General features: G+C 41.3%; 1 protein-coding gene across 4 annotated transcripts in view; it reads left to right on the forward strand.

Moving 5' to 3' along the window:
• MTOR (mechanistic target of rapamycin kinase) overlaps positions 1-20508 on the forward strand; it is a 68510-nt gene that overhangs the window by 922 nt on the left and 47080 nt on the right. For 2 of the 4 annotated variants that reach the window (XM_076355869.1, XM_076355870.1), the window contains exons 2-29: positions 404-566; positions 948-1056; positions 2372-2604; positions 2977-3177; positions 3944-4078; positions 4540-4815; positions 5144-5252; positions 6104-6290; positions 6481-6609; positions 7445-7689; positions 7866-8081; positions 8748-8953; positions 9503-9625; positions 9982-10071; positions 10166-10258; positions 10787-10921; positions 11266-11395; positions 11635-11885; positions 12756-12797; positions 13846-13932; positions 14530-14697; positions 14963-15075; positions 15491-15653; positions 15913-16005; positions 16704-16850; positions 17667-17809; positions 18968-19130; positions 19272-19417. In XM_076355869.1, coding sequence (XP_076211984.1) covers positions 447-566; positions 948-1056; positions 2372-2604; positions 2977-3177; positions 3944-4078; positions 4540-4815; positions 5144-5252; positions 6104-6290; positions 6481-6609; positions 7445-7689; positions 7866-8081; positions 8748-8953; positions 9503-9625; positions 9982-10071; positions 10166-10258; positions 10787-10921; positions 11266-11395; positions 11635-11885; positions 12756-12797; positions 13846-13932; positions 14530-14697; positions 14963-15075; positions 15491-15653; positions 15913-16005; positions 16704-16850; positions 17667-17809; positions 18968-19130; positions 19272-19417 — 4253 coding nt within the window. In that variant the 5' untranslated portion in view covers positions 404-446. Of the gene's footprint in view, positions 1-403; positions 567-947; positions 1057-1852; positions 1879-2371; positions 2605-2976; positions 3178-3943; positions 4079-4539; positions 4816-5143; positions 5253-6103; positions 6291-6480; positions 6610-7444; positions 7690-7865; positions 8082-8747; positions 8954-9502; positions 9626-9981; positions 10072-10165; positions 10259-10786; positions 10922-11265; positions 11396-11634; positions 11886-12755; positions 12798-13845; positions 13933-14529; positions 14698-14962; positions 15076-15490; positions 15654-15912; positions 16006-16703; positions 16851-17666; positions 17810-18967; positions 19131-19271; positions 19418-20508 lie in introns of those variants that run through there. The other 2 variants (XM_076355871.1, XM_076355872.1) reach the window with 2 other exon arrangements.

The raw sequence follows: 20508 nt of genomic DNA on the forward strand, positions 1-20508 counted from the left end.
CAGATATGATAATGATATAATCATGGGAATGATTATGCCTACTTATTATAGGGTAATTGTAAACCCTAATCTGACCTTGCTATTTTTCAGCTACTGCATGACCCTTGATTTAGAATTAGATCACCATGGGGTCGGGCACCTGACCTACTGGAGCATATTTTGGTATTTGACGAACTAGAGAGCAAATAGGCTGGGGGTCAAGATATTATGTGGTGATACAGTTTTATCGCAGGGTTTAAGGCCTAAGGAATATAGTTGTTACTTGTAATTTTATGCTTTACTGGCACAGCATCCTTGCATGCAATGGGATGTGTGTTTTGGAAGCAGGCAGCAGGGGCAGCACTAAGAAAGAAGCTCAGAGATCTCAGTAGCTGAAAGCAGTAAAAAAAGTCTCTCTCTGAAGAATTTACAGGACTTGATGCCCCAAGCCCCAGCATACGACCATCATGTCGGGCACTGTGTCCATTCTCCAACAATTTGCCAATGGCTTGAAGAGTCGCAGTGAAGAGACAAGGGCGAAAGCTGCCAAGGACTTGCAGCATTATGTCACCATGGAGCTCCGTGAAGTGAGTGCTGCAAATGAGATAATTTATCCTTGTTTATCATATGAGTGTAGGGCACAGGCTGGGTACTTTGGGGATGGAGATTTTTGGAATGTGGAAGCTGGTCTTAGAGAGGAGGTGGGGCATAGCAGGGAGCTTACCTTTGCCCCAGCATGTAGGAGAGGTGAGTGAGTTGGTGACACGGAAGGATGGTCAAGCACCAGAATAAATAAACTTGACACATCGAGGGCACAAAGAAGAGACACTGTTTTCTGTTTGTAATGTGTGGTTGATTTAATTTCTTTCTGTTTAAGTGACCTAAGAAGCATTGTCTTTATGGAGGTTTTGGGGGCAGGAAGGAAGGAAAGAGTGCTAAAAGCTGATTTGAACTTTTTCCTTTTACAGATGAGTCAGGAAGAATCTACCAGGTTTTATGATCAGCTGAACCATCACATATTTGAGCTGGTCTCTAGCTCTGATGCAAATGAAAGGAAGGGTGGCATTCTGGCTATAGGTGAGTGAAAGTGCTTAATGCCTCTGGTGAGTTTTCTCTTCATGCATCTATCTTTAGGGACAGATGTTCAAAAGGAATGAGCTTTTACAATTGGGGCCTTATGTCTGACTGCTCAGTACGCTGGGTGCGTGCTAGTTGCTGGGCTCTGAAAATCTGTCTCTAAGTGTCAGCATGGGAGCTGCTGAGTGCTGAGAGTGGTTGAAAACCTGGTGCTTAATGGGCCCTGAGCTCTTCTGGGAGTCAAGCATCAAATGTGAGTGCTGAGCATGTGAAAATTCTGTTCTTGAGCTCAGCTGAGAACAGTTTGTGCTGTCCATTTATATGTATTGGGGTGGGCTGACTTTCTCAACTCTCTTCTGTCTGAGGAGATTGATTCTTGTTATTTAAATTTACCTGGCTCAATATCAGCAGCTTCCATTCCTGGGAGGGGCTCACGTAACTTCTGCTTTGATTCTGATCAGCTGTTCCATCAGTTGCTCTGGTTGTGCTTTTGCTGTGACATGGCAGAGCTGCCTGCATTTTGACTCTTAGGGAAATCAGCTTGCATAAATACTTTGCCTTCCAAACAAGTAGCCTGTATGTAGCAGTTACTTCTTTAATAACCAAATAGGAGGTGCTTATGGTTTAGGCTCACAGACATAATCATCCAATCCCAACGTGTTTGAAGACAGTGGAAGTCCCTTAGCTAGAGAAATCTTTGTTGACAACATCTGATTTTAAGCTGACAGTATCACTTTAAAATTGTTTCTGTGAATTTAGTGCTGTTGAAAGGTGCCGGCTTGACAACCCTGGACACTGATGGCCTCTTTATCTACAGAGCAGGTACAACCCAGGCACCGGCAGCGAAAGCTTCTGCCACACTGCCGCCTGCCAAGGTGCCTCCACCCTGGCCGGGAGAGACCATCTCTAGGGCTGAGGGGGAGAGCAATTTCCTTGGTCCATTTAGTCTTTGACTTCTCTACTGAGGCGGACCAGCTGTAGTAGTTGCATGTGGATGGATGCCTTTCTATTGGGAATGGGTCTGTGATCCCAGGGTGGATTTTTTTTTTTCCTTTTTAAACTAAAAATGGGGAAAATCTTTGAAGCTACTGGATGCATTTTCCTGCCCACTTAACAAGTTCAGGTTCGAAAGAATGGTGGCCCTTTCCTATTGCTTGATTATTTTTTTTTTTTCCTGTGGATTTTCAGTCTAGGAGGAGTTAATGGGAATCTTTAAGGAATGGATAGGGAATACTAACTCTCATCCAGGGATTACCTACTGTCTGCCTCACTGACTCTTAGGGAGAACCTACAGCATTGCTTCCTTTCTCTACAGCAAGCCTTATTGGTGTTGAAGGAGGTAATGCCACCCGTATCGGCAGGTTTGCAAACTACCTGAGGAACCTCTTGCCATCCAATGACCCTGTTGTAATGGAGATGGCCTCCAAGGCTATTGGGCGGCTTGCGATGGCTGGTGACACCTTCACAGCTGAGTATGTGGAGTTTGAGGTGAAACGAGCTCTGGAATGGCTGGGAGCTGACAGGAATGAAGGTCGAAGACATGCAGCTGTAAGTGATCTTTTTTTGTCTTCACCTGTCTTGGAATGGGATGGTTAGGATTAGTTAACAGTGGTAGGAGACATGCACAGAAAGCTGTGGAAAAGCTCTGATTAGGATCAGAATGGCTGCCAGTCCATGTCTGAGAATCTGTGATGCTCTCATGGCAGATATAGTGCTGCTTCGTTGCTTCTACCTTAGCCCAGTGACTAAAGAAGATTGAGATACCGTTGTGCTAGGAACTGTAAAAGTATGGAGCTGGAAACAGATCAGGCTCACAGACATTAACAGTATGAATAAATGATATTATAGTCTAGAAATAATGAGGTTTGTCTATGGGTGCTCATCCTCACAGAGTGTTACTGTTTCTCTCCCCACCTCCAGGTTCTTGTCCTGCGTGAGCTGGCAATCAGCGTGCCTACCTTCTTCTTCCAACAAGTGCAGCCATTCTTTGACAATATATTTGTGGCTGTGTGGGATCCCAAACAGGCCATCCGAGAGGGAGCTGTTTCTGCCTTAAGAGCCTGCCTTATCCTCACCACTCAACGGGAGCCAAAAGAGATGCAGAAGCCCCAGTGGTACAGAGTAAGAAAATAACTTTGTTTTGAAGCAGCTCCTCATAATGCAAGGCAAATGATCAAGTGCCAGTTTTTAGAAGAGCTGTCTAAGCTAAGAACCTGTGTCACCTTGGTCAGTATGTCTGATTGTCGGTAGAAAACTGCCTCCCCTTGAAAGGGTTGAAAATATAATGGCTTACAAAATGAGTAGTTCCTTTAGCCCAGTATAAAAGTAACCAAGAGACTTAATTCCATCAAGAATCCATTGCTCTATCTGCAGCTCATTTTCAGCTGTTGAGCCTGACCTAGTTTTACAGCCATGCAATCATCTATCTATTGTCATCTCTTACTAGCAGATGGTTTTATTAGTGTAGATAAAACATGAGCAAAAAAGGTAAGGATTCTTTTGTCTGAACCTTAGCTTTGCTGCCATTCTCGCATGAATTCAAGCTTCATAATATCAAATAAGGTTTGGACAGTGCAGTCAAATGTTGTGAACTTGGATTCCTCATAGTCAAATATGTGATGCAGATATTGATAAAGTTTATACCATGGCATGGTTGACTGGCTGTTTGATTAGTAATCTGTTGAAAATGCTCTGCAGCAGAGTCCACAACTTCTGGGTTAATCTGAATTTTGTGGTGTTATACTCTGTTATTACTCAGTTGAGGTTTGTGGCTACTCTTGGGAAAATTACAGGACATCAGTAAATCTTGACTGGCAGTAGTACTTTATTTCCACAGGCTTTGTTTCTGCGTGATCCTTGAGATTGGTTTTTTTTTCTTTTCCCCAAGCATACGTATGAAGAGGCTGAGAAGGGTTTTGATGAGACTTTGGCCAAAGAGAAAGGAATGAACCGTGATGACCGAATCCATGGTGCCTTACTGATCCTCAATGAGCTAGTGAGAATCAGCAGTATGGAGGGAGAGGTGAGCAAATGAACAAGACGGGGATTATGACTTTTGGTTGCCAGATTGCTGAGTTGCTACACATTGTCAATCAATCTGTGGAAATACCCCATTGTGTTTGAAATGGGGTTGTTGGGCTGAAAAGTCATCTGAACATGGAGTCAGAGCATTGATTATTACAAATTGAAGTGTGTCAGAGAAAGAACAGTGACAAGTTTGGGTTGAGTAGGTATTAAGCTCTGATGGAAAGTGCTATTAACTGGATTAATTACAATGAAAAAGATTTTTATACAGAATGAGGACTCCGTTGCATGTTTTGCTGGATTTTGCTTAGTTGATGTTTTACAGCCATTTGGATATCAATTATACAGGATGCTGCTCAGGAGATTTGGGTAGCACTGTGTTGGGAATCTCTTATTCAGCTACTTTTTTTTTTTTTTTTTTTTTTTTTTTTTAAAAACATGCTTTTCTACTTTGTCCAGCGCCTTAGAGAGGAGATGGAGGAGATCACTCAGCAGCAGCTTGTGCATGACAAGTACTGCAAAGACCTGATGGGCTTCAGTACCAAACCTCGCCACATCACTCCCTTCACTAGCTTCCAGTCTCTTCAGCCCTCTCAGTCAAATGCTTTGGCCGGTCTTCTGGGATACAGTTCTCACCAAGGAATCATGGGTTTTGCAACCTCACCTGTCCCAGCAAAGTCTACATTGGTAGAAAGTCGATGCTGCAGGGATCTAATGGAAGAGAAGTTTGATCAAGTAAGTGTTTGGTGGTCTTCAACTTTTCTACCAACATTCACAACACCAGTTCTTGTACAGCAATTGTCCTCTGTGTCCTTACTTAGCAAGCGATACTGCCTAGTATTGAATCGAGGCATCAAAACTCATTAATTATATGTATCCTGGCTTTGTCACTGTCTCTCTTAGAGCAAGTGATTTACTTTCTTTGGAAGCAGTCTTAACTATCCATCTTTCTGATGAACTCTGAAGCCAAATGTCAGTAGAATGTCGTAAAGCACCCAGGTAATAAAGATTCATGCATTACTGCCAATGGTCATCCTTCAAAGCCCAATCTATCTCCTTTCAGGTGTGCCAGTGGGTTCTCAAGTGCAGAACGAGCAAAAATTCTTTGATCCAGATGACTGTTCTCAATCTGCTACCACGGTTGGCAGCTTTCCGTCCTTCAGCATTCACAGGTGACAAGACAGATGGTTGGATGTTAGAAGTGTTGCTGAAATTGGGCTGGAAGTTATCCAGCTCTCTTTGGTCCAGATGAGCTTGTACAGGCAATGCAGCAGTACAAATGTGGTGCTTGTAAGATGAGCAAATTCCTCTGTGGGAGGACAGTCTTTTTTTTTTCTGAATAAGTGTGACTTGATATCTGATGCCAAATGTTGCTCTGGTGAAGAAAATGGATTGAAAACTATTGTCTGAATTCTGTGATCGATACCATGAGAGATTAAAACCTCCTTTTTGTTTTTTCCTCAGTATGTCAGACTTAGGGTTGAACTCTGCTCTCTTGCTGCCACTCAGTGTATCCCAAACATTATCAGCAGAGTTGTCTTCCTTTTTTCTGTTGCATGTGCCAGGAAATATCAAGTAAAAATGGGAAATACCTGCTGGCTTTAAAGCAGTTCAATTGATTTTATCAAGCAAGCTTAGGAGAGCATCAGAGTTGGAGGCAAGTCACCAAGCTGCTCTAAGTGGATTGGAACAAACTTTGTGGTGTTACTCCAAATTTCCAATCAATCACTATAAAAACAAGATGCTTGGATCTTATTTGTGTATAGAACCTGTTGCAATGTTTTTTTTTCTCATAGCTCTTATTTTGGTGATTTTTTTTTTTTTTTTTTTTTTTAAAAAGCCTTCTGGGCTTTGAAAATTTTATTATATGGTTACATGTGTTTGCCACTGCTCATGTCAGCAAATTTTATATGGCTGTGTCTGTTCCCTAGTTTTATACTTGTAAAGGTTTAGTTGCAAATGTCATGCAACTGTATAAACCTAAATGAGTTCCAAAATCTGTATTGTTCTCTCTTGTGGGCAGCTGATCAGTATCTTCCAGACACCATGAATCATGTTCTCAGCTGTGTGAAGAAGGAGAAGGAGCGAACAGCAGCCTTCCAAGCCTTGGGTTTGCTTTCTGTGGCTGTGAGGTCTGAGTTTCAAGCTTACCTGCCAAAAGTCCTTGAAATCATAAAAGCAGCTCTTCCACCAAAGGACTTTGCCCACAAGTAAGTATGTAAAGGTTAGAGGAAGAAACTGAAACACCTGGTTTTTGTATAATTTTTGTGATGTGAGATCAAATTATTGTATTAAAATCAGAAGTATTTCTGTAAGACTGATAACACAGAAGTAGGATGAGGAAAGATGTTTGAAAAATAGCAGCTCCTCTTAATTAACTTTTATGTGGTCCCTTTCTAGGAGGCAGAAGTCTGTGCAGGTTGATGCCACAGTCTTCACCTGCATTAGTATGCTGGCACGAGCCATGGGACCCAGTATCCAGCAGGACATCAAAGAGCTTTTGGAACCTATGCTGGCTGTGGGCCTGAGGTAAGTACAAGGCATGGGAGCATATTTTTCTATTAGCCACTGGATGGCATTGTTGGCCATACAGAATGAGACCTTCAAAGTCTTCAGATTGAGAAGGAAGATTCTTGCTTTTAAATGATCTTTCAGAAGATCAGTATATCTCTTTCAGAAGAATAGTATGTTTTAAGTGTTAATGTGTCTGAGTTACTTAAGAGCATTGGTCTCTGTGTAAAGAAATCTTTTTGTAGAACAGCTAGTGAATTCAAAAGCAATCTCCTTTACTTTCCACTATTCAAATACATTTGGCAACAGCCTGCAAAAATTTAGAAAGCCTCTGAAGGCCAGCAGATTTCTGCCATATCAGATTGGCAGGGAAGGAGAATTGAAGCGCTGAATATTTGCTCCTAGCTTTTTTTACCTTTGGAGCTGACAGTTCCAATTGGAAATTTCCCAGCTCACAAAACTGCTAGTATGGGAGGGTACGGAGAAAGTATCTAGGTAGCACAAAGCTGTTTAGATTAGCTTAATGTTACCATCTGGAAGTAAATTTAGTTGCCTTTGTGTCTAAAAAGCACAAGTATAAGGAATCACTTAGATTCTTAACAGTATTCTAGCAATATTGCCTATCGTAGCAATGTGTGCTGTAGTCCTGGCAGTTTGTTCACCAAGTTCATACAAGAAGGTCATCTCACATGCCTGAGTTCATGCAAGGACCCCTATGCTCTGCTGGCAGGTGTTGCTGTGATGCGTGAATGCCCACGATTATCTTCTGATGGGCAAAGGCAATAACAAGGGTGAAATGCACACCTCGTATTGTTTCTGTTCTAATGACTGTCTGCCTGCTTCTTGCCCTCAGCCCTGCTCTAACAGCTGTGCTGTATGACTTGAGTCGTCAGATCCCTCAGCTAAAGAAGGATATCCAGGATGGGCTGCTGAAAATGCTCTCCCTTGTTCTAATGCACAAGCCTCTGCGACATCCAGGCATGCCAAAGGGCCTTGCCCACCAGCTTGCCTCTCCTAGCCTCACCAACATCCCAGAGGCCAGTGATGTGGGTAGCATCACGCTTGCCCTTCGTACACTGGGTAGCTTTGAGTTTGAAGGTAAGATGAGATAAAGAAGCAGGGGGCCAAGGGGTATGGGATATAAACACTACTGCACTGGAGTAGAGTACAAGTAGCAGGAAAAGTGAGAGCACTTTCTTTAAACTCCTGTTCCCTGGTAAGACCAGCAGTTGAGGTGTAAACTTGTGTTAAACTCCCCATCTTCTTCTTTCTAGGCCACTCTCTGACTCAGTTTGTTCGGCACTGTGCAGACCACTTTCTGAACAGTGAACACAAGGAGATCCGGATGGAAGCAGCCCGCACTTGCTCTCGCTTGCTCACACCTTCCATCCACTTGATCAGTGGTCATGCCCATGTGGTCAGTCAGACGGCAGTGCAGGTTGTGGCTGACGTTCTCAGCAAACTGCTTGTGGTTGGAATAACCGACCCAGGTTAGTGTGGGGTTCAGAGAAAAGGGTTCTCCTACCACGTATTAATTTTAGCACATGAGCAGGTCTTGATATGAGGTTGTCGTAGAATTTGAACGTATTTGCCACTAACTTAAACTGTCGTTCTTTACAAATTAAAAAGGTCTCCCAATTTCTCTTCCCAAATCTTGATTTTTTTGAGGTATTAATAGAACACTAGTGCAAAATCTTCAGACTGTGCCCTTGGTAATCCTTTGAACTAGGTAGAACCCTGAGACTTGCTTTGCTGCTGTTCTGTGTCATGGCCTTCAACTTTGTAGTTTGAGAAGAGACTGGTCCCTTCTGTTGAGTCTTCCTACTTGATTTTTTTATTCTTTCAGTTGCAATATGATAACCTGAGATGAGTTCATTTTCTGCACACTGCCTCCAAATGTGCCACCTGTAAGTGCGAGAGGCTGGCATTGTACTGATCTGGGTATTGGGGCAGTACTGAGCAGCACTGAATCTGTTGGGTTGACCTACCCCATTTCTCATGTGTAAAACACTAATGTATAGTGTCTCATGCTGGGGAAGCTCTCAGCATTTCCCTGAGGTTGTGAAGAATTTTTGAGGCCAGTTTGTGAATAAGGGTAATAATAAGAACAGGAGGGAGTTTACTGCATTTAAAGAGAAACAAATGTGTTCTTGCAGACCCTGATATACGTTTCTGTGTGTTGGCTTCTCTGGATGAGCGATTTGATGCTCACCTTGCCCAGGCAGAAAATTTGCAAGCTCTTTTTGTGGCCCTGAATGATCAAGTATTTGAAATCCGAGAGCTGGCCATCTGTACTGTGGGTCGCCTGAGCAGCATGAACCCTGCTTTTGTCATGCCTTTCCTGCGCAAGATGTTAATCCAGGTAATGAAGAGGGATGCCTGCAGTGAAAATAGAGTACTTGGTATTGAGATTAGGATGGTGTTAAAGAACTGGGCTATCTAGCTGTAGTGAATGTGTGGGAGCGTGGGGGAATATCTCCCTTTTGGAAAATACTTATTACCCAGCTTAGTAGGTTTCAGGAAGACTTTTTAGTGATAGATGTTTGGACTGAAGCTCTAAGGATGTATTAGGAGGAAAGGATAGCAGTCATTATTTCACCCCACATTCATCATGCTGGAGTGCTTTCCATCAGTATTGAGGCAGAATGTTCTGTGCTTCTTTTAGGTCAATGGATGGCACCGCTTCATAAACGTAGATGGTTTTGAAGGCCATCTATTCAGTTTTATGCTAATTAATTTTAGCTTCATTTAGACATAAATGACTGGATGGAGTGTAAATGTAGAACATGCTTTACAAGTGCTGAGATTGTTTTTTCTTTCTGTTGTCATTGGACAGGAGAGGAGGAAATCCAAAGAATTTTTGCCTACCTATATTTTCCCTGTTCTCATGCTTCCATTGTCTTTTCTGCAGATTCTAACAGAGCTGGAACACAGTGGTGTTGGCAGGATTAAAGAGCAAAGTGCCAGGATGTTGGGTCACCTGGTTTCTAACGCTCCACGCCTCATACGTCCGTATATGGAGCCTATTCTTAAGGTAAAGTCTCTGTACATTTCCTGGTGACTTTGAAGTGAAATGATACAGCAAATGGATACATGACTGTCAGGAGCTGCAGTTCTTTTGCTTCATCATAGCAGGAAAAAATCAGATTGGTGTGGATATTACTCACAGTAATGCACGTATGTGACAGTGTAGCGTAACTTGATTCTGGATTTGCGTAAAGTTTGTGAAACGAAAGTTTCATTTACTGTTGAAATGCTCACCATGATGCAAGTTGAGCCCCTATGGAATCAATTTCAGGTGTAAACAAAAGGAAAGATCATTCTGAGTGTTGTACGTACAGCAAGGAGTCTTCTAAACACATTCTAATTTGTTCCTCTGTCACCTACCAGGCACTGATTGTGAAACTGAAAGATCCTGATCCAGATCCAAATCCAGGGGTGATTAACAACGTCCTAGCTACCATAGGGGAGCTTGCACAGGTAAGGCTACTGCAGGTACCTCTTTGCCATGCTTGTCAGTTGTTAAGCTTTTGGCAATGCTAGATGAAGGACTTTGATTTTTGTCTTTCGATAGGTCAGTGGGCTGGAGATGAGGAAGTGGGTGGATGAGCTCTTCATCATAATTATGGACATGCTACAGGACTCTTCCCTGCTGGCTAAAAGACAAGTAAGTGTTTGACAACTGCACTAAACTTGCCATCTGCTGTGACCAAAGCTGTAACGAAATATCCACGTGTCCCATCATAGCTGCTAAAATGAACCTTTAAATCACTCAAGCGTCTCCTGTGGAGTGTACGGTCACACTCGTGGCACACAGGTCAGGGATTGCAGTGCCTGTCTGTTGTGACATAGTACAGAATTGTAAAAAGAAAAGAAGAAGAAGAAAAAAAAAGGAAGCAGTTCTTATTGGAAGGCTTGGACTCACTGAATTGGATGCCTGTTTGAATTGTATCTCTGAGTGAGGGCAATAGGGCAATTATGGCAGCCAAAGTCTAACAAATTGTTGATTATCACTTTCTTTACTATTGCTTATTAAAAAACACTCTTTATAGAGGCTTTCAAACCATGGACTATGCTTTGCAGTGTGATCCTAAAATACTCAAAGAAACTTTACAGAAGTTGAATGACTGATGGATCAGGAGACATAATAAATTCCCTGGTCAAAACTAATCTTCTCTGGGCTTGATCTTTCCAGGTGGCTCTTTGGACACTGGGACAGCTTGTGGCCAGCACTGGGTATGTGGTGGAACCATACAGAAAGTATCCAACTTTGCTGGAGGTGCTTCTGAACTTTCTGAAGACTGAGCAGAACCAGGGCACTCGTAGAGAGGTATGAACATGAATCTACCACACAACCATTTCTAAAAGTTTTTGGGGGAGAGAGAGCTGTCAAATAAATGTGTCTGCATAGATTCGGGGGGGGAGGGAGCTGAAAGATCATTGTTGTGGCTGATAGAAGTACAATAAGCAGAATTAAGAGGGTGAACGTGTTGAGTCAGTGAAATGGCCTCCAACTGTTGAATGGAAAGCATTGATGTTTTTTCCAAGCAGTCATTTTAATTTCAGATCTTCTCTCTAATCCTCGGGACCTTTCCAAACATGTGGGTTCATGTGTTGACTTTTGCCTTGCTGATGAAGTTCTGATGAATTTTCTTCTTCTTTCTGTCTTATCAGGCTATTCGTGTGTTAGGGTTGCTGGGCGCTTTGGACCCTTATAAACACAAAGTGAACATTGGCATGATTGATCAGTCACGAGATGCTTCAGCTGTCAGCCTCTCAGAGTCCAAATCCAGCCAGGATTCTTGTAAGCATCTGAATTTCTTTCAAGTGAATAGCTTTATAATCTACAAACAGGTCTTGAGGTTTTTTTATTACTTTTTTGTTGTTGTTTTGTTTTGTTGTTACCAGTTTGTCTCCTCTTCTTAACAAATTATTAGTGTACATGTTTTCACCTAATACTCAGGTGCTCCTGAGGGCACCTAATACTAGGGTGCTTCAAGACTATTTAATATGTAGCTTGTGACACTACCTTCTTTCTCCTAGCGGACTACAGTACCAGTGAGATGTTGGTGAACATGGGAAACCTCCCTCTGGATGAGTTCTATCCAGCTGTCTCTATGGTGGCACTGATGAGAATTTTCCGAGACCAATCCTTGTCCCAACACCACACTATGGTAGTTCAGGCCATCACCTTTATTTTCAAATCTCTTGGGCTGAAGTGTGTGCAGTTCCTGCCCCAGGTCATGCCAACGTTCCTTAATGTAATACGGGTTTGTGATGGTGCCATCCGAGAGGTGAGTGTACTAGGGACCACTCCTTCTTCCCTCCTGTTCCACTGCCCTAACATAAAAATCTATTTCTTAAAAGAGAATGCGACTGGCTTTGGGCATTGCTGTGCTATGTGTTGCTGCCAAGCATGCTGCAGAAGTGAGGTTCAGCTTTGCTTTTTCTCTCCTGTGAGCATTTGGTAGAATATCCCGTGGAAACAATTTTTCTGCTGCTTATTGAAACAGCTGCTTCTGAGCATAATCCTTAGAAGGCCAGTATTTGATTCTGTGTTTTTTATCAAGCTGGCTTTGTTCAGGAAAACAGCCTGTGCAGCTTCCAGAGCTTTCAATGATCTCTGCATTAATGTACTGTTGCAAACAGTATTATTAAATAATAGAGGCAGATTCTTTAAATTTCTGATGCAACCATGTACTTTGGCTCATCTGTGAGAAGGAAAATTCAATTTGCTACAGTCTGCTAACATTCAGAGCAGTGTGGGTGGTGATTCCACAGCAGTGCTTTCTCTTCCTTCCCACTTAAGTTACAGTTTTAGAAGGAAATGAGAATTGTGTGAAGATAATAATGGGCTTAAGGTTCACTTAACCAGAGATGGCTGCTGTTTGCCAAGCCTTTTCCTCAGGCAGCTGAAAATAATCTCTGGGGTGGGAAGGGCAGTTTGTACTAGTTATTGGTACTGTGTTTTATAGGTGGGATGGGTGCTCCCTTAGCAGAATCCCAACCCTGCTATAGAACTGCTGTTTTCTCCCAGACTGAACTACTACTCAGATTGGAAGGAAAACACCTCACACGCCTGGGTTGGCTGAACTCCTAGACCTGACTGATCTAACTTGCTTGAAAGCTATGCAGTTGTGCACACTCTGTTTAAAAATTTTCAGGTAAAAGAAGATGGTGAAAGTGTACTGGGGAGAAGAGCTGAGGTGGGTATGCGTGACACTAAAGCCTAAAGGAGGCAGGTCCTTGTCCTATATGTAAGCATCCTCTCACTACAGTAAAAAAAAGGCACAGTACAGGAGCTCAGGGTTCATTTTTGGTAAATGTAGGTGTACTGCTTTCACTGAAGTAGCTGATGTTATTGCTTACTTAGTTTTCACAAAAATCTGTTACCTCTTCTCCTGAGCTCCACTTTGTGTTTTGTCACTCATTTCTTCATGCAGTATTTGAAGACTATAAATTTAATATATGATAACTTGCATTTTCCTGTTTTCCTAGAGGAAAAAAGACATACACATTTATTTTGTGGACAAAGTGATTTAACCCACATTATTTCATATCAATCTCAAAAGTAAATTCATTGTCATGAGTGAGTGTATAAGGTTGTATTGGGGCAAAAGGAATTGCAAAACTGCCCTAATATATCCAAATAAAATTAAATCCAGTCAAAATTCTTCTATGGTACAATCAACCGTCTTTCAAAAAAAATGTGATATTTCTGGCAAGGACCAAACTCTCTTCCCCAGTAACTTTTCACCAATATATCTTGGTGGGGATGGGAAAGAGTACAGAAAGAGTATCTTAAAACGTGTGCCAGTTTGGTTTACAGGCAGGGGGAAAAGATTAGGGGCTAAATTTTTGGAGGCATCCTTCAAAGCTAAATTACAAAGCTCTGTAGTTGAGGTGTGTGTGCTTGCAAGTCTGTTCTGACACTTTATAAATTTGCTGACACATTATAAACCCCTATTTGTATGCTTGAGTGTCTAAGGCTTTGAGCTCATAAAATTTTTGATGGAAGTTGAGGGGTGGGAATCAACAAAAAAAAAACCCCAAAACTACTTCCCCCACCCCAAAAACCCAAACTACTGAGCTGAAGCTGCCGAGAATTTAGCCCCAGATTTTGAGCATATAGGAGCTATGCATGCTATTTGTTTGGTAAATGAGCTTGCAATTGGCCTGTGAAACGCCGTTTACCCAGCGTTGCTTTGATGTTTGAATAAGATACATTGATCACTACACGTTTCTTCCTTCCAGTTCCTGTTCCAGCAGCTAGGGATGTTGGTGTCCTTTGTGAGAAGTCATATTCGGCCCTACATGGATGAAATTGTCACCCTGATGAGAGTGAGTACAATCTTTAAGCTAGCATTTTACTGTCGGAAAAGGTGGATAGTGTTTCTGTCACTATCAAATGTATCAATTACTTAATAAATTCATATGAACTGCAGAATTCCATGCATTTGAAGTAATAATTATGTTTTGAAAGAACGTGTATTTGAAACAATAATATACATTATTACTAGTAACTGCAATAAGAGCAGCTCCTAGGTTCTGCTAGTGCCTGAGTTCTTCCGAGCACTTGGATTTTGTGCACTTACTACTTTCAGAAACAACAGTTTTAGCAAGAGGTGTTTGGAGTTCATAAATAGGTGGCATTTCACTTCATTTTCACTAACTGTTTGCAAACACTTAGAAGGATTAGGAAAAATCAGTTGCCTAGAGGCTGTTTTTAACAGCTATAAATATACTGAAGGCACAGAGTGTTTTAAAAACAGACCAAAACTGCCAATTTATATTAGTTTATAAGGGAAGTATAGTCCCTCCCTGCAATCTTGAATTTATCTAGAGACTGTCTCCTACAGTTTGCTTTTCTTCTAATTGGTACAGCTCAGTTGAAGAACTGTTTAATTTTTTCCCCCCTTTTTTTTTTTTCTTCTGTAGGACTTCTGGGTCATGAACAACTCCATACAGAGCACAATTATCCTACTTATCGAGCAAATTGTGGTAGCTCTAGGAGGCGAATTCAAACTTTATCTGCCTCAGCTCATTCCTCATATGTTACGGGTCTTCATGCATGACAATAGTCAGAGTCGCATTGTCTCTGTCAAGGTGAGTGGGAAGCTGCAGCAGCGGGGTTTTTGGTATTGCTGATGCAGGTGCATGCCCAATGTGCCATGCTCCAGCAGGGCTTCTGCTGCTTGTGTGTTGCAAGCAAATGGGATAGGTGCAGTTCAGCAGTGGCTTGGCGTGAAATGATGCAGACAGCACTTTTGTTTGAAGTGCAGGATTGAAGCAACTTTTCACTGGATACTGACTTATTTAAAATGCATCTCTTTCATGACTTTGAGTCACACTCGGCCATTTTTCCCTCCAGCTATTGAATGCGATCCAGCTCTTTGGAGCTAACTTGGATGACTACCTTCATTTGTTACTACCTCCCATTGTAAAGCTATTTGATGCCCCAGATGTCCCAGTGGTGGCTCGCAAGTAAGTGTTGGTGGCTTTGCAGTCTCTTTTTTTTTTGCCTGCGATATCCAAGTTCTGCAATGGCTGCCCTAGCCACATGTAGAATGAAATACCACTTAGTTCCTTCCACAAGTTTTCTCTGTGTTAAATCATTATGGAGGGTTATTTTTGGTTGGATGTCACAGCACTGTTACTAGCTTTTCTTGGGTATAGACTATTACTTTCTGGTTCTCACCTGCCAGTATTTTAGTCACTGCAACTTGCAAGCTGACCTGCAAGTACTAGCTGCATTAACAGAGTTCTGGTGACATGTTTTTCCTATTACTGTTGATGCCTAGGAGGACTGAGCTTGAATCGCTACTGTATTTCTACATCTCGTTTCTCCTGTCTTATACCATGAGAGATAAGTCTTCCCTTCTCTCTGCTCTGACTTTAGAGCTGCTCTAGAAACAGTGGACCGCTTGACAGAGTCCCTGGATTTCACTGATTATGCTTCACGGATTATTCATCCCATCGTGCGAACACTAGATCAGAGCCCTGAGCTACGAACAACTGCAATGGACACCCTCTCCTCTCTGGTGTTCCAGCTGGGAAAGAAGGTAATATTCTTCTGAGGCGTGAAAGCTCATAGAAGGAGGGACTGTCCCAAAGATCAAGGCTTTAAAGTTGAGTATTTGTAATGCACTCATTCTGGCTTTTAAAGAAAACAGATTTTTCTTCTCTTAGTTTTCTGGAATCGGGAGTTACTGAAATCAAACTTTCAGAATTGGTTTCTTATAAGATCAATGAAACAAAGGTGGGATTTTACTGCTCTTGGTGAGACTGAGTAACTAGCTTTTGATGCATTCCCCTGTACAGTACCAGATTTTTATCCCGATGGTGAACAAAGTTCTGGTGCGACACAAAATTAATCATCAACGCTATGATGTTCTTATCTGCAGAATTGTAAAGGTGAGTTGACAAGTATATAGTTGTTTGCATAAGTGCACTTTGGGGATGTTTTCATGTTGAAACAGATGTAGCTGGAAACTTCACTTTGAGTTACTCATAAAATGAAGAATGGTTGTTGCTGTATTTGTGTGTTAAGTACAGCTTTTTAAAGAGACTTTGAGATTGCATTGGGAAAAATTATTGTCAACTGGTATCAATTATTTCCTATAGAAAAATCACTGCAAGTTCTAGGTAAGAACTTAGAGTTGTAGCCAGTGTCATTACTTTTTTCTCAGTAGTTCTTAAATGTGGATTTACCCTATTTTTTTTTCCACAGTTTCAGGACTTAAGGAGACCTTGTTTATCTCAGTATTTTCCGTAGCATGTCCCACACTTCAAAAACTCAGTAACTGCTTTGCAATCTGAGTGTGGAACAAGCAGCACACTGCTGTTCTCGGCTTACTAGTGAGTCAAATAGGAAAGAGTGCTTGTTTTAAGGTGTATTTAAGATTTCTTAACAGTTACCTTGAATAGAAAAGGGATATCATTTGAGTTCTCTGGCTTATAAGGTGTGATCATTATAATGAAACCACGGTTGTTTGCTTTCACAAATTTTGCCATGAGATTGGATAGTGCTCTGACTTTATCATCCATTTGACTTGTAGAAAATTGCTTTTGTATGTGTGGGTGTGATCTTCATTGTAAGCCATTTATTGTAGGGCTATACTCTTGCTGATGAAGAGGAGGATCCCCTGATTTATCAGCACAGAATGTTGAGAAGCAACCAGGGAGAAACTTTGGCCAGTGGTCCTGTGGAAACAGGTCCCATGAAGAAATTACATGTTAGCACCATCAACTTGCAGAAGGTAAGACTGGAGCGCTGCACAGCATGAGTTTGCTACTGAAGGGAGGAGGTATTGTGTCACATCTAAGGAGTTTGTCCAGTGCATCTAAACTACATTTGTTTTACATCTTTCCGTTGCCAGCTCTGTACAAAACTGAGGTCAAAGTAGCGTCTGAGACTCTCTTTAAAATTAGAAGGTGCTAAGCAACTTTAAAGATAGGAGCAGCTGAATTATCAGACTATTAATGGGCATGAAGTAATCTTGACACTTTCTTGTTATGTGAAGTATGAACAAAACTTCCTAGATCACAAGGAATCATCTGTAGCTTCTAGAGACACCTATTTCAGAGTCTCTGCCTTTTTTCATCAGCCACTTCTCGTATATCTTAGTGCTATATTCTCTTGAAGCCAGTATAGAAGTTAATAGCTAAGCACTGGCTAATTTGGACAGTTAATGTATGTAGCACTCGGTTCAGTAGTGGGATGGATTGGTTTGAAAATGCTGGACTTAAAAATTTCATTCTAAATGTATTAAGTATTTTTAAGCTGATGTTTCAACAATGGCTTCAGCTCTTGATGTATTTTTGTAGGGAAAGAATTATTCATGTTAAGTACTTGGCATGTCATGACAGGAATACGTTTAGGGAAGATTTCTTAGAAATGAGACTGAAGTACTGCAAATTATCTGGTAAAGGTAGCAGATTTCAGGGTATTGAACAGGGAATCTCAGCAATGTGATTTGGAGCTGTAAAGAAGTAATGCTGCCCACTGATGGATTTCTTCTGCTTTTGGATAGTGCTTCATTTGGTAGTTGAATTGTCTTGCTTTTGTAATGCAGGCCTGGGGAGCAGCAAGAAGAGTTTCCAAAGATGACTGGTTGGAATGGTTAAGAAGACTGAGTTTGGAGCTACTGAAAGATTCCTCCTCGCCATCCTTGCGCTCATGCTGGGCCCTGGCTCAGGCATATAATCCTATGGCTCGGTAGAGTAATTCTGTTTTTTTCGGATCACTTGAAATTGCAGATGCAAGCCAGATATTATAAGGAAAAAGAAAATTACTTAAAAGCTCTTAGGTTCCATAAATAGAGATAGTTCCTGCTTTGGGACAAATCAAATAGCTGGCAACTTGATTTCATTTCCACCCTTCCCAGTTGACTGCTCCATGATGTGCACAAAATCTTTCAGTGGAATTCTGCATATTAGTCTAGAAAAAACATAAGGTACATAAAAGTGAAGCTGGAAACACAGTAGAGTATGAAGTAGTTTCAAGGATCTACTGTGGGTGAACAAAAATGCCCCTCAGTGGAATAAGCCGCAGTGCTTTATTTCTTTTGCAACCAGTATGTCTGGAGAAACTTTGAGGTTCTGCCAGTAGTTGCCTGTTTATCTCTTCTTGATGATATACACTTGTCATCTCAGTGCATATGGATCTGACTACTGCTGTTAGAAAAGTGTTCATTCCTGGTTTAACTTTGTCTTAATGTGAGTTTTATCATTTTTGAAGTAGAAGGGCAAACAGCATGATGAAAAGTCAGCAATTTCTAGGTAGTCAGAGGTAATGCTAGCATCCTCCATGTATACTCTGTGCATCTCAAACCCATCCCACAGTATTTCTCCACAGTACTAGCGGTGGCAAGGGCTGTCACTGTACCTGTTTTTCATCACCTTTACTCCTGTAGCTTTGCCACTAATTCAGACTCCAGCTATTGCAGTCCTCTAGTGAGCACAGAAAACATAAGTGTTGCAGCATGTGTGTCCAGAGAAATGTACAGTCATCTTTTTCACTACACTCACTTGTGATCTAAGACAGACTAGGCCTGTTTCCTCATAGCAGAAGAGAAGACCATCCTTGCTGCTATGAAGAGTTTGTTCTAGCCTAAAATACTTGCTAGCATATGATATACAATATTTCTACTATTGTAGTATATCATCCTATTATATATTTTTAAAATGCATGTTTCACTAAGTATTTGGTACAGAAGTTAGCTTTATAAAAACTAATCACTATTTATTGCAGGTAGACATATAAATGCATTTTGTAGCTCTTTCTCTGAATAAGAAGGCAAGTCCACTGTCAAATAGACTTTTTTTCATGAATAATGAATCCCTACCTCTCACTGTCTTCTGTTTTCCTTCTCAGAGATCTCTTCAATGCTGCTTTCGTTTCATGCTGGTCTGAACTGAATGAAGACCAGCAGGATGAGCTGATCCGAAGCATTGAATTGGCCCTGACTTCTCAGGACATTGCAGAAGTCACTCAGACACTGCTGAACTTGGCAGAATTCATGGAACACAGTGACAAGGTAGAGATGCCATTAAGCAACTCTTTTTCTAATGCTGGCTAGCTGGCTGATGTCTAGTCTATGGAAAGGGTGTGAAGAGTTCATGCATACTTTCTTCTTTTTTATACTCATCCTGCTTTTGATGTATGTGCTTCTACCCAGGGTCCACTGCCTTTGAGAGATGATAATGGCATTGTCCTCCTGGGGGAAAGAGCTGCAAAATGTCGAGCGTATGCCAAGGCCCTTCACTACAAGGAGCTGGAATTTCAAAAGGGTCCCACCCCGGCCATTCTGGAGTCTCTCATCAGGTAGGACTGCACCTGATGAGACTTCTGCTCTGGCATCAGTACCCAATTTAGGATACCATTAGGATGAATCTAGACAATTCTTAGGATTTCACTCTCTGCCACAAGATGTTGTTGTAGGCTTACTAACTAGCTTGCATATGTATACTCCTAGCTGCTGAGTTCTGCCCTTCTATTATGCGGTTAAAATTATGATAGAAGCCGGGGGAAGTTGTGCAGGAAAAAGTGGAGTCGTCTTATTTTCACCTCTCGCCCTTCAAGTTCAATATGGGATGCCGTGGAGTGGCTGTAAGTTAGATGAGAGAGATTTCTACACCTACGTATAAATAAGCCAGAAAAGCTTAAGTTCTTAATTAAAATTTCTCATCAAATTCTGCTCATCTAGCTTAGGTCTCATTCTTCATATGTCAAATAGAAGATATTATAACAAGAGTGTATTGTTTCCTGAGCTTTGTCAACAAGAAGGATGTTAGCCTGAAATACCTGCACAGGATTTGGTACTAAACTGCATGTTTTCAAACATGAATCTCAGTTTCATGTCACAGAAACGTCAACTCTACTATTTGAGATGGACAAATTGATTTTGGTTGAGAAAAACTTAGCTTTGTCTGTATGCAGTGAATTTTTCAGCCCTCCTACTTCCTTGGAGTTGTGCTTTCCTGTTTTTTTTCCCCCTCTTTTATTCTTTCATCCTTTGTCCTCTCTTGTTTTCCTGAGGAAAATACAGAATTTAGCGTATTCCCTTTCCTGGCCTCAATCACTTGTGCAGCTGTTTCTTTGTGTATCAAAAAGCAAGTTAAGGAGCAAAGACTTGAAGTAAAGCTGGATTAAAAATGACAGACAATTTATTAGAAATGAAAAAGTTTAGAAACCTTTAAAAATCCATTTTGTAGACCACAGTTAAAATAGTTCCAACTATAGTTCCACACAGTTGAAATTTACAGTATGAATAGTCAAACATATGTAAGGCAATTCCCAAGACACCTTTATCTCCCATTTCATACAAGACTGAACAATTTAAATTAGATTCAAACTCTCTTTAAGGTGAATAAAAATAGATATATTAACTATAACTATCTCTTTCAATATACTCA

This window comes from Aptenodytes patagonicus, chromosome 19 (genome assembly GCF_965638725.1).
Source record: "Aptenodytes patagonicus chromosome 19, bAptPat1.pri.cur, whole genome shotgun sequence".
NCBI classification, from domain to species: Eukaryota; Metazoa; Chordata; class Aves; order Sphenisciformes; family Spheniscidae; genus Aptenodytes; species Aptenodytes patagonicus.